At 41.7% G+C, this 13,792-nt stretch overlaps 1 protein-coding gene across 1 annotated transcript; it reads left to right on the forward strand.

The window, feature by feature from the left end:
* Positions 1–8,771: 8,771 nt before the first annotated feature.
* LOC105058472 (uncharacterized) lies at positions 8,772–9,645 on the forward strand. The gene is made up of 2 exons (XM_010941424.3): positions 8,772–9,014; positions 9,121–9,645. The coding sequence occupies exons 1-2, from the start codon at positions 8,930–8,932 to the stop codon at positions 9,360–9,362; spliced, it is 327 nt and encodes a 108-aa protein (XP_010939726.1). The 5' UTR covers positions 8,772–8,929; the 3' UTR covers positions 9,363–9,645.
* The last annotated feature ends 4,147 nt before the right edge of the window (positions 9,646–13,792 follow it).

Consider the following 13,792-nt stretch of genomic DNA (forward strand, 5'->3'; position numbering starts at 1 on the left):
ATTACCTCAACAGTACTCCTTCTATCTGAGGCATTATCTCAGACTCAGGAGTAGGGGGTAGTGTTGAGATGCTTATTATGATGCCTTAGATTCATGGACAGCTGGATTACATTCAAGTTATTCCAAACTACTTTAAATATATTCACTCCAATCGAAGTTATCCTAAATATATCTATGCTAAAGTTGAGCTATCTAGAATCTTACTCGTGCTGAGCTAAGCACTGAGCATTTTCTTATGTTGATCTAAGCATCTACTTGTGCCATTCTCTACGAGCCAAGCAAAATTCACAAAATCTACAGATGTAAATTTAAAGTTAGAAACAAAGCAACGACTTTCAAAATAATTTTTTTTTTTATTTATTAAAGTTTTTACAAAGAAAAAATTGGTGCTTTAAGCACTACAAAGAAAAAGTTGGTGTTTCGAACACTTTACGAGGATGGTTGCTCTAGGCACCATCTTACGAACAAGAAAAGAAAATAAAGAAGAAAAGAAGAAGAGGAGGATAGCAGAAGAAGGAGAAGAAAATAAGATAAGGAGATGAGAAGGGACGTCCCGCTACAATTGACGGAATATCAGATCGATCAAGTGAGCTGGTTCGATCTTCATCCATTAAGGACTTCACCTCCTTACCGTTCGAATGAGCAGATTCAATCTTCATCTAGCGGGATCTCCACCTCTTCATCGGTACCGCCAGCCTGTATGCCATGAAGTTCTAGATATAGCATTATCCTCAGCAGACAGATCTTACAATCATCGAAGTCCTGAATGAAGGTGGCAGCGGTGATGTCGAGCATTTTCCTCCTGAATGCCGTAGAATCCCAGAACTCTGCAATGTAGCACTCTCTAATTGCAGGCAGGATGTGCTCAAGCTGAGGAGGGAGCCTAGTCACAGGAGGTAGAGAAGGGGAGATCCTATGAGAAGAGGATGCGCCGGCCCACCTAGCTCTCTCCCTTTCATAAGCAAAATACCTTCGATGGCCATTCCTTGCAAAGACATTCTGCTCTCTCATCTGATGCTTAATTAACTCCAAGGGTGGCAGATTCGAAGGCAACGACATGGCAACAGACGAAGAAGGAGATTTCTTATCACAGAAGGAGAAGTAGAGATCCCTTTGCTCTCTAGTTTCCTATTTATAAGCACTAGCAGCCACATCAATCGTCAATCGAAGCTTCCCAGGAATTAATGGCCAAGCAGTTAATGACGCGCTTTCTCTGGAATGGGAATAAATCCTTACAATGCTTCACAAAATGAAGTATGCCCACATGCCGCATCTTCATAGGCCCCATACCATTTCTCAGGCGTGGTCTTATCGGATGAGTCATCGACCGTCATTCTCCATAATTATCCATATTTAAAGGAGCAAAATGAGGTTGCCATTCAATTAAATTGCCTCAGATCGGCATGAGTAAGTTCACGTAGCAGAATTTGACAAAGGATTCTACTCATTTTATTCTTTTCAAAATTTTCTTACAATGACCCTAAAGCACAAAAAAGAGAAATACAGAAATTACAAGGTGGTGTCAGGAGCTGAGGTGCTGACCGCTGAGACATCTGCCATGGTAGGATCCTAGATTTCATCTTAAAAATTTAAATCCAGACCTGAATATTTGGCAGCAATTCGAGCTCAAATAGACTATCTTCCGACGTCATAGGCATCGGCAAAATACTCAACTCTTTCTTCCTCATATTCTTTTGAGGTCCAAAAGTCCTCCACAGCCTTAGAAGCGGCCTCGGCTATTCGCTTCTCCTCAACCCCCAGTTGGACCTTCAGCTCTTTTATTTCTTTTTGTAGGTGAGAGTTCTCCTCATTAGCGGCCACGTTCCTCTTCATCTGAGCTTCGAACTCTGCTGTCTTGCCCAGTAACAGAGAATTCTCCTTAACAGCCTTCCTCAACGCCGCCTCAGCATCTTCAACTCTCCTCTCAGTGGCGTCAGCTTTTATGGAGACTTCTCCAACCTCTTTCTCGGCCTTCTCTTTCATTCTTTTGAGCATCTCAACTTCAAGCCCAGACTTCTTCACCTCTTTGGCCAGCTCACGGGAGCTTTCAATGTGTCCGTTCAAGTAATGGATAAGCTGGCAAATGAAGAAAAATTTATAAGTGAGAAATGAGCATACAGTAAGTGCTAAATAGAAAAGTCCCAACATATCCGGATGAGGCAATCCACGGCTCCTCTCCTCATCTTCCTCTGAGGAATGCTTAGCAGCTCGTTCGCATTGGCAGGGAGTAGTTCAGAAAGTAGCTGGCTCGCCAGCGGGGGATCCCTCAGCATTGAAGCCTCAAGCTTCAGCTTGACTGGTGTAATTCCAGACGTGCTGGCAACCTCGGCTAGTGCCTCATCCGAGGAGGATTCGATAGTGGGTGAGGCTGGTCGGATCGCTGAGTTGAGAGGAGCAGGTAGGCTCAAAATCACCTCCTCCAGATCTTGGTCTGCACAATCCACCCAGCAGTCTACGGTAGCTGAGGTGGTAGGCAAGCCGCTTTTTACCCATCTAATCTCATAGTCTTCCAAATGGGAAGGTTCAAACTCTCTGGCCTTCGAGGTCGGTTGTGCGGAATCTCCGACTCTGGCCCGAAGGCTCCGTCCGGTGGTGGGCTTGACAACTCTTTTTCACATAATTTTTTTCTCCTTCTTTAGTGGGCTCGAGTTCTGTCCAGCATCCAGCTCTGCGATCATGGTGATCAAATTGTAAAATGAATAGAGCTAGAAGATTTAAGGCCAGAACAACTGACTCGCGTACCTTGAGAAGCGACTTGACTGATACTGGCATTAAACAATACTTGAGCCGATAGCAGCTCTTTCAACTCTAAAACCCTAAAGCTCCGTAGAGCTGCCATCTCCTACTCCAGGTTCTCATTCATCGAAGGTTCCTTTAGTGTAGTCTTTCGGGGTTCACCCCAAATGGTAAAATTTCAGTCTTCGTCTGATGTCTGCGAGACGAAGAAAAACCTTAACTTCCAACCATACATGGTGGAAGGCAAACTCGAAAATATCAGGTGGAAGTTATCCTTCTTCTTCCATGGAGTCATGTACCACCATCCACGTGAGTCTGGATGCCACTTAAGGTTGAAAAAAAAATAGAAAAATGTGACATTTGGCACAACCCGAGCTAGCACGCATACAGCGATGAAGCCACAGATATGCCACCATGCATTTGGCACCACCATATATTGATGATATTTCAAAGTATTGGAGGAGTGCCACAAAAAACAGGTGAAGAGGAAGCCTTAATCCAGCTCAAAAGTACTCCTCGTAGAAGCCCATATGTCCTGAAGGTAGATGGCAGACTCGATCATCTGATCCGGGACTTCAAGTTGGAATGCAGGAGGTATTTGATATTGCTCATGCAGCACAACTATGTCCCGCTCTGTCAACTCTGATCTGAAGCCCAATGGTGCAAAGTCAGACTCCATGGTGGCCATCTCTCCCTCGTGCAGGAAAGCCATGAAAGGATGAAGAAGAGAGGAACTCACAGTAAAAGGAGAAGACAACCAAAACTTTGCGAGGTCTGCATCTCGTTCTATCTAGAGATTTTAAATAACCTTAGACTTCAGCGGGACCTCCAAAAGCCACCTCCCATCGGCGTATAAATTGCAGGTGACGTGCATTGATAGAAGATTAGCGTACGCGCAACACATGGAGACTGAAAATAGATGTGATTGTTTCGTTGATATTGTAGTTAATGCCAATGGCAGGCAAATCATACTTTATGCTACTTTCAAAGGAATGTGTGCAGACGTGCACCAATTTCTCTCATGCGGATGCAATTCGAATTTCAATCCTTTCAAAATCTATATGATATATATAGAATTTTATCCAGATTGGAATGAGAATTATAATCTCTACTATATTTGCAATTCTAACTATAGCTGGAGCCAGCTCGGATTTTCATCCTAACTTCAACTCGGCTCATGCCTTGCTTAAAGCACAACACAAGCTAAGTATTCGCCTAGGCTATTACTCTAATCAAGTTTTGTAGTTACAGTTAGGGGTCGAGCATATGTTAAAGGACTTTAATTTACATATTTAAAAGTATGATTCATATTCATCAAAAAAAGAGAAATATAACTGTTCCTATGGAGATTCTATTACAAGACCAGGAGCCTCAGACACAGAGAATAAAAGAAGAAGAGGGTGTAAATCACTCCTCGGGGGATCGTCGGGACAGTCATCTGCGGGATGGTATTCCTTAGCATCGATGATGCCTTCGGTCTGGATAGCTACGTCAATCTTGTCCACCTCATCTGAAAAGTGGGACATCATTATAAACCTCGATCAGTTATCGACGACGCACCTGTAAATCTTCATCCAGACAATCGATTTGAAGATACTTGATGAAGTTAGAAAGAAGGTGCATCTAGGCAATAGACTTGCACTTCTTCAAGCCCACGAAGAGCGCCGCCTTGCAAGCTTGGGCTATGATCTTAGCCCCTTCCTTCTCCAGCTACTTTTTCCTCCTTTCAGCACATTTGAGTAAAATTTTTTTATCTATAAATTTGCCTCAGAGAAGTTTATGATTTATATTTCTCTCTTTCAACCTCTTCTTCAGGTGCTCCACCACCGATCTGATCTTCTGGATTCCCAAGAACGGCTCTCGGGAGACCTGAACCTCCTTAGAAGTGGAGTGTTCGTCTCCTCGAGGAGCTCTCTCCCCATGGCTTGTCCCTTCGGAGATTCTAGCCCTCTTGGATAGACCACCACTAGAGCTCTTTTGAGAGTGAGTTTCAAGATAAGGAGAACCTCTTCTCGCTTCAAGTATCCTCCTCAGGTGCTCCAAATCATCACGGGTCTGGTGACAGTCTCTTTCAGCTTCAGACCTCTATCTCTTAAGGGTTTTAATCATCCCTTCAAGGTCTTCAACTTTTCTGTTGGCTCTAGATTTCTATTATTCGAGGCCTCAATCTGTCTTTCGACCTACCGTAGTTCTTCGTTCCGACAGAGAATCAACTCTTAGACCTCTTGAAGAGCCTCCTCTATAAAGCTGAGCTCCTTGGCTAGCTCAGTATTATCCCTTTCTAGATGCTCTAATTGATACTTCAGCAAGTCGATCTTCTCCTTCTCTATTGTCGAAATATCGAGGTTGGAACTAGTAGGCTCATCAGACATTGGCCCACATATGCAAGGGATCTTAAAGTGTCAGTAAATCACTTCACCCCCTTTTATTCGTCGAGAAACAATCTCTCGACTGACGGTTGAAGGTTCCTTAAGTATTCCATCGCAGATTGGAGGCTTTCTACTGTGGATGGAGCACGAGGGATCGAATTTGAGGGTTCTACATGAGAAGCGAATGCAAGAAAGCGCCAAGCAGGAGTTACCATTTCTAGAGATCCCTCAGTCTTCATCATCGTCACCAGATCTTTCTCCGAATTGTTGACCATCTTTTCTATCCGTGCTACCTCAGTCGGATCTTTTTCAGAGTATCTCTCGACGCTCATTTTCGATGCCGTCTTCATCGGTGCCCCATCGATCGAAATTTTTTCTGAAAAATCTTGCATCACGGCTTCCAGTGGTAGGACCATGGCTCACGAAAAGAGTGGTATGTTCTTCTTCTCCGATCATGGGTCTCGTTTCAGCAAATAAAACCATGATCTGCCTCCTACGAGGTAGAATTTGCTCAAGTCTTTTCACGCACTGTGAATCCATCTTGCTCCTAAGAATCATGATGAGTAATCAGTACAAAAAGATTTGTGGCTACTTCTGCAGATCTATGGCTGCCTGTGCCTTCCAAAGCGCAAATTTAAAGAAAAAGAAAATGAAAAGCCACCGTAAAGTAATTAAAACCTCGAAGGGACTGTCATCTGGATAATCCCATCAGTTATGCCCATCTACGTCAATTGCATTAGGCTGACGTCACACGCTTTAAATACAGAAGGCAGGCATGAAGACAGAAGCGCGTGGTATTGGATCCAAGGTATTTTTGGAGTACTTCTTTCATCTGATTTTCAGACTCAAAAGTAGGAGGGTAGTGTTACGGTGGTTTACCTTGAACGCTTCGGATCAGTGCTACATCATTAGGACATTTCAAGTTTTAGGATCATCAACACGACCGCTGACCGTCATATGAATTGAGTCCATCTCCATGCTGAGCTGAAGTATTTTCAAGGTATAATCTGTGTATGAGCTGCTCAGCCGACTTATCTCTTCAATGTGTGTGACAGCTGTCTATCCCGAATAAAATGAAATTTGGTGTAACCGTCTCCCCTTATCTTGCGGGAGTGATTAAGGGCTGAATTATCTCACTCAGTTTGACATATCCCACAGTCCGACAATTTCAGGATCGTGCAATCTCATAGCTAACAATCAAGCTGTCCAGCATCCTTCTATATAAATAACCAGAGCTCCGATGACTCAGGTAAGTTCAATCAAATCACTCTCAGAGAATCCGTTGCTGCTTTTTTGTTCTATGCTTTTCTGACTTGAGCGTCGGAAGGTCTCCGCTAAAACCACAATATTCGGTTTGGGACTTATCTTGCAGATCACTCTAGCATCAGCATCCCTGCATGAGGACCAGATATCCATCTTCTGATCCTGACCGATTTAAGCAGCAATAGTTACTATAGCACATATCAAGGTGGAGGAAAAATCAGAAAAGTATTGGGTTCAGATAGGTCTTTTTTTTTTAAAAAAAATTTGTTGATGGATATTTTCTCCTTTCTGATAAATAAAAAGAAACATAGCAAAACCTACTTGCAATCCAAAATGGATCTCGAGGCATCCAAAAGGATTGTTTAAGTGATGCTATTATAACTACTATGTAAATTGTCATTACCAAAAATACTAACATGTGCAAATAGAATTATGGACAATTGTGGAACAAACCAGTAGTAGGCGAGCTCCACACCACACGCCCCCACCCCCCGGGCCCCACAAAATCAAAAAAAAAAAAAAAAAGGTATTCCTTTTTGTCTCATTAAATTATAAACTTTTGATGTTAAATATAGTAAGTGAAAAGAATTTAGTAAAAAAATATTTTTTTTAAAAAAATGAAACGTAGAACGGAGAAGAAAATGAAGAGATCTCAACAATGTGATCTGTCTTCAAACAAAAGTAAGGCCTGAAAGAATGGATGACTGGTCAATTTTGCTTTCATCCTTGGAGAAAACAATGTCGTGGAGTCCTCTGCCCAACATGGCTTTCACAAGAAATGGAAGGCTTTGTTTTGGTTTCTTATCTTGCGCTTGTCACACCAACGTACGAGGAACGGACGGAGAAACAAAGTGGCACCGTCTAGCCTTTCTTTTTCTTTTTTTTTTTTTTTTTTCCTTTTGTTTTGACACCTACTTTTGTCTTCTTATTATGGTATAATCAATTCGCCAATCCCCATTGCTGACTGCAAACCTAGAGTTTTATTTACAAATGCATGACAACGATATTTAATATATATATATATATATATATATCTCCGTTCTTGCGATGCAAACTTAGATAACGACAAGAGAGAACTGATTTGGATGCTGTGTAACAATGCATTTTGGTCCTTTGTATCGTGTATTACGTTTTTTTTTTTTGAATAGAAAGTCGTGTATGACGTCTAAAAAATCAATCCAATAGTCAAATATATTTATTATATTATTTTTATATTTTTATATTTTAGGTGATGTTTCTTTCTCTGCCATATAATAAGCACCTACCATATATTGCTAGTACATAATATATATCTTGATGATATATATTAGATAAACTTTGAATACATAATTTAAATTTTTTTAATATATACATAGTAGTAATTCAATACATAATTTTAGATAAATTGATGTATAATTTTTAAAATATTATATTTATCAATATATAATCCATAATCATGTGATATATACTTAAGACCAATAAATTTGTGGGGAAGAAGATTGGAAGGAAGAAAAAGGAACTTGGAGAAGAGAAGAAAAGTCTTATGGATGAATGCAGAGGAAAGCTTGACAAAGAAAAAAAAGGATACAAATAAAGGTGCTCTATTTTTTTTTTAAGTTATTGAATAGATGAACATGATTAATAAAAAAAAATTTTGTTCTACGTTGATTCTTTAATATATATATATATATATAAAGAAGATGAGAAAAAAAGGAAGGAATGAAACTGCTCTCAGCGGACGATTTTTGTTCACCACTCCCTCTCTTTCGTAAATAAACCAGATCGGTTTTGACAACAACAACAAAATGGACGGCAGAGTTGTTTCCAGCCGCGGCAGGAGCATCCATCACCATTATTTTGCCCACTCACACATGACTGTCGTAAATTCGTTAAAAACATAATTAATAATAAGACTGAACAAATCAGGAGACGCCGCGTCATCAGCTTTGGACCGCGACATGACGAGCGGGGAATATAGCGGGGTAGGCCCGCTCTCCGGTTTCAAAAATCCCCAAAAAAATTGGCCGCCGACGGCTAACGGCAAAACGTGCCCTTTGTCTAATTTTCTCTCTAACCAGTCCAACGGGGACCTAACGTTCGACAATCCCGGATCTCACGCGTATTTCCTCTGTCTCCAGATCCATGCCGTACGATCCCACGCGCATCAGCTCACGTGCCGCCATCCCAGCAGGCCCTCCCTCTCCTGTCGGCAAGCAGCAAATCCGCGACCGCACACACAAATATCTTCGCGGAACCACACGGTACGACGAGAGATGATGCCCGTGAAGCTTCCACGTGTATGGTCAAGAAGGCCGGGCGCGTCCTGTCAATGTCAGTGGGCGGTGGGGGCACGCTGACATCACGCGGTGGGGACCAGCCTCGCGCGCCGGTAACAGTAACGCGTACGGGAGTCCGTTTTAAGAAGGGAGCCGAAAAAAGATTTAGAGACCAGAGAGCGAGAGGGTTCTCTGTGAGAGATTTTGATTAGAAATTTTTCTCCTTTGTTCCTTGAGATCATCTCTCTCTATCGTCTCCTCGCGTAGGCTGTCGGAATTCGGAAGAGAGGGAGGGATTTGGGAGGGATGGATTGCTGGTGGGATCGGGTGGTGATTCCGATGAGGCGAGTCTGGATCAACGTGACTACTCGCGTCGGCGCTCGGAAAAACGGTAAGCTTCCGATGACACTTCTCTCCAACGATCAGAACCCTCGGAGTCGCATTCGACGGGAGTTGATTGGATTAGATTCATTTATTCGTCTATATCTCTGCTATAGGGTTGTGGAAGCTGAGGAAGGAGGTGAGGACGTGCGAGTATGAGGACGTGCACGTGATGTGGGAGATGCTGCAGAAGACGGAGTCCGAGATCGGGCGGTATCCGCCGGTGGGAATTGGTGGTGATAGCAAGATCCAACGGCGGCGGAGGAGGCATCACCGGATGGGGAAGGCGAGGGGAAGGAGCGGCGTGTGGTCGGCGGTGCTCGCATACGCTCCTTATAACTTCTGCCGTACCTTCTAATGAGATCGGAATATCGGACGAGTGCGATAAGAAAGAGCTGGTCTCGGCAATGGCGTAGCCGTCTTTTCCCACTTTTGTCATCTCCGTCGCATCTGGTAGTCTCTTTTGTGATTCCTATTTTCTCTTGTACATAGATCAAAGCAATCGATGAGGCGGGCTTGTTCCACCCCTGCTTTGTTTTAGAAAGGCACCAGAATGCCCCTCTTTTTATTTCTATATTCTTCTTCTAAAGCTTGTTATAATGCTTTGCTATTGGCAATCAACTTTATCTGCAAGTCTGCAACTCCTGGCTTCTCACTATTAGGTCACGCCCTACATGATGAACCTTATTACAAACTAAATCAACATGGTGAGCTTTCAATGGAATCATCCAATGGAGTTGCATGCTATGGCCTTTCTAGGCAAGCCAGGACTTTCAGCTTTCAGTAGCTTCGAGTTTTGCTGAGGGAATTTCTAATTTTTCATGATGGATGGATAAGATGGGATTTCCATCAAATCATTCAAATATCATTACCAAGACAAACCTGTCATAGAGATAAGACTCTTCTTGGTCTTGGGCAGAGAGGATCAGCACACAGTTCTAAGCCAAACTAGAGTAATTTTCAGTATCTGGATTCCTTTCATAGACCTTACACGTGTCCTTAGGCCTATAATTGCTTGTAGAAGGATCATCACACATTAGACTGTGGACACAACACCCGGGCTAAAAGTTGGTTGATACCGTAGTCCTCCGCCGACAAGGTCTCTGTCTCTATTACCGCTCGTAGCGTACGGGAGTGGCGCGTTAGGCTTTCACCAACACCAACTCTTCACTCTGTCAGTAATTCTCTACTGAAAGATTGAATTATATATTTGTCATTCTACAACAGCGTATCACATTCAGTGCATCCCTGGTCGGGTATAGCATTGTATAATTATAAACATACATTGATGGTGTATTAACAATAATAAATTTCTCATTTGCCCACAAATTTCGTCGGGGGCACCGCAGATTCTACTCCCAGTATATAGATCGTGACTGATAAAAAATTTATAAGGTCGAACCATTTTAAATTTATCAAATCTCAAAATCATGTATCATCACAATATGATATGCCATCATAGAATGATATGCCAATTATGGAGGGCCCTCAAGTTTAGGAAACACCATAGTGATTCATTAACCTTCACTTTGATCTATATGATGATACAACTAGATCATTACCCTCCACGAAGGTTCACCTTTGCTCATATATAACCAAATACTGCATTACCGAGAGTAAATGGAGTCATATTTTTTCCAGGCATTGCTTTCATAGGCATTGAAGTGGTAGCGTCTTCTGAATAAAATCAAATAAAATACAAAAAAGTATAAAAAAGGCATAATTAAACATTACATCGATTTACTATAATTCTCTACCATCGTGATGGCAGTTTGTACGGAACGGATTTTGATTTTCAATTAAATGAGCTAAGTTCGAGTCTCAATGGATGTCGGGATTTTGATTAAATGTCAGACGAAAGTGCCCTGGGCATGGGTCTGAAAGCAGTTTAGCATCATCATATAATGCCTCCCCACTAAGCATGACGGAGAGAAACTATGCAAGCGGTTTAGCATCATCATATAATGCCTCCCCACGAAGCATGACTGAGAGAAACTATGCAACTTCTCATAGCATCTTCTCCTATAACAGTACAATGACAAAAGCCGCTTCCACCGTCTAAAGCCCATAAACAATCTAACCTTCCATCAACCTCAGATCGCGCCTTCAAACAGAAACTTAAATACTTCCCTTATTTACCAAAAAAAAAAAAAAAACAGAAACACGACTTCAAACAAAAACTTAAATACTTCCCTTATTTACCAAAAAAAAAAAAAACAGAAACACAAATTTCACAGTTAGACCGATGCAAATCATATAAATTCCGTTCTCTTTTATTTATTCTTTTGCTCACATCTTACGTCTTAAGACACTTTTTCTCTCTAACCAATCCGTTTTGCTTTCTCCTTTACCTTTCACAGTCATTTCTCACGAAATAGCCGTTCCAGTGCACGAAGATACTCATTGATAATTTGATTCAATGACTCGAAAAACACGGAATAGCTCCTTAAAGTTACCTAGGGTGAGTACATGCTGGAGACCTTGCTCAACTACCTCATTTTGTATATCAGCTCATGTTTTTTGGCATAAATTCTAATTGGAAACTCAATTTATTGCTCAAATATTACATGATACTTAAATTTTGAACACATCTTCAATCGTTGATTTTTTTTTTTTTTCGTTTTCCACGTTTCTTTTTTCACATAATAGGAATGTGTGGAACACAATTCAGCAGAACAATTGAAACATATTGTAGTCAATCTAGAAAAATATTTATTTTTTGGTACTATTTTCTGTAAAACATGATACAAATTTACCAATGAAAAATCAGTATCCACTAGAGGTTTAACTTCATTGCAGTTCTATTTTGAGAAAGTAATATGTTACCACCCCAGAAGGCTCGTTTAGAAGGAAGAAATCCCATATTTCCGTTGTTTTCAAATACACCCCCTGCCCTCATCATGCTGGCAGTGACTTGCGTTGACAGATCAAACAATACATAGACGATCAGTTAACAACAAATTTATAAAGGTTTTAACCATTCAGAAGTCTAAGGAGTTAATGAACAGAATCCAAAAACAAATCAAACTGATGTCAGCAAAGCTAAACTTACACTTTAAGATCATTGAAATTTATGCTTGCTTTCATATTTTCCACACTGGGGAATTTTCAGCAGCACGGAATCACATTCACTGAACGAGGCAAAGGAGAGTGAGAATGCACACAAATAAAAACAAACTATGCAAGTCACATTCTCCAGAAAACATTCTATGTGCATAACAACAGGTTGAACAATTCCTAAGCAAAAGCATTGACCCAGATTGAAATAAAATTTAATGCTTTTTATCTGAAAAGTTCCAGTTGTGTATTAATTTAAGGCCAACTTGTAAAGGATGCAGTTAGTCTAAGTCAGGCAGCAGCATTGTCTTATTGTCCCGAGTATGGAGCACCTAAACCTGAATTTTGCGGAAACAGTGTGCTAACTGCCATTGTGCCCTTAGCTCAAACACGTGGGTAAGGCAATAAAGGAAAGGTAAGTAGATGAAAAAAAAAAAAAAAAAAAAAAAAAAAAAAAAAAAAAAAAAAAAAAAAAAAAAAAAAAAAAAAGGCAATGATAAAGTTTTTGTACACCGCAGGCGGTGCATAACGCGCACACCATTCACGGTGATTGGCTCATGCACGGAGCTAGAACACGGCATGTGAAAAAAAAAAATTTCTTTCAACCCCGCGCATGAGCCAATCACTGCGGATGGTGCGTGCGATTCTGCACCACCCGCAGTGCACAAAGAATTTCACAAAGGTGATATATACATCTAAAATGGGCTGGAATATGCCATCAAGGAGCGGCCTTCAAGCCTAACCAAAGAAGGTAAGGAGATAATTGCAAGCATGAAACGCTAAAACAATCTCAAACCGGACTATTCAAAGTATTCTAAACCCAGTTCGGCCGAGAAAAATGGCACATCAAAAGATGAGGGAAAGAGAGGGGGGGAGAGAGAGAGAGAGGATGGGAGGAAGAGACGCCACAATGCCACCAAAGGCCGACAGTGGCTCATTGAGGCCCCCAGAGGGCCGTAGAGGCCTCTACGACTCGATGTCGCTTGATAAGATATTTAATTGAGTAAGAAAGAGAGAGAAAGGAGGAAGCGACCATACCAGAGGGAGAAGCAGCAAACGAGGAGAATACTAGAAAATGTCGGACGACCACCATGGCCACTGCATGGCCGAAAACACACGAATGGAGCCACGACCACAAAACAGGAGCAACCACCCTAATCACTCATCAAGTTTTTTTTTAAAAAAAGATGAATAGTGAAACCAGCAAATCCATTACGAACTTCACTGTTTAAGAATTTTTTTTAAAAAAATCTAAGAAATAATAAAGCCGGTAATAGAATTGTCCACTTCACTGTAATCAAGATTTTAGAAAAAAAAACTCCATAAAATAGGGACGATTGCCCCTATGCCATGCTTGGATGCTGGAGGCTGCAATTACGCCATTCGATACCACGATGGCCAACTAAAGACCCTCTGATGGCCTCTCTGATAGCTTTTCCTCCCTCCTTTTTTTTCCCTCCCCCCTCTCTCTTTCTCTCGACCAAAGATCGATGAATAAAGCGCAGCCTTGGTGGGCCTCGGAACGCACCAACAGCCCACCTATGGCCACCACCGACATCTCCTCCAGTTGCACTCTCCCTCCCTCCCCCTTCCCCCTACCCTTCCCTCCCCTCTTCTCTTTCTCTATTTTCCTCCCCCCAGTTTGCTTCTTTTCCTCCATGTCGATTTGCGCCAGTTTGATCCGATATAAATCCGTAACCATACCCAACCAACCAATAGGTTTGATACCAA

The sequence above is a fragment of the Elaeis guineensis genome, chromosome 2 (genome assembly GCF_000442705.2).
Source record: "Elaeis guineensis isolate ETL-2024a chromosome 2, EG11, whole genome shotgun sequence".
In the NCBI taxonomy this organism is placed as follows: Eukaryota; Viridiplantae; Streptophyta; class Magnoliopsida; order Arecales; family Arecaceae; genus Elaeis; species Elaeis guineensis.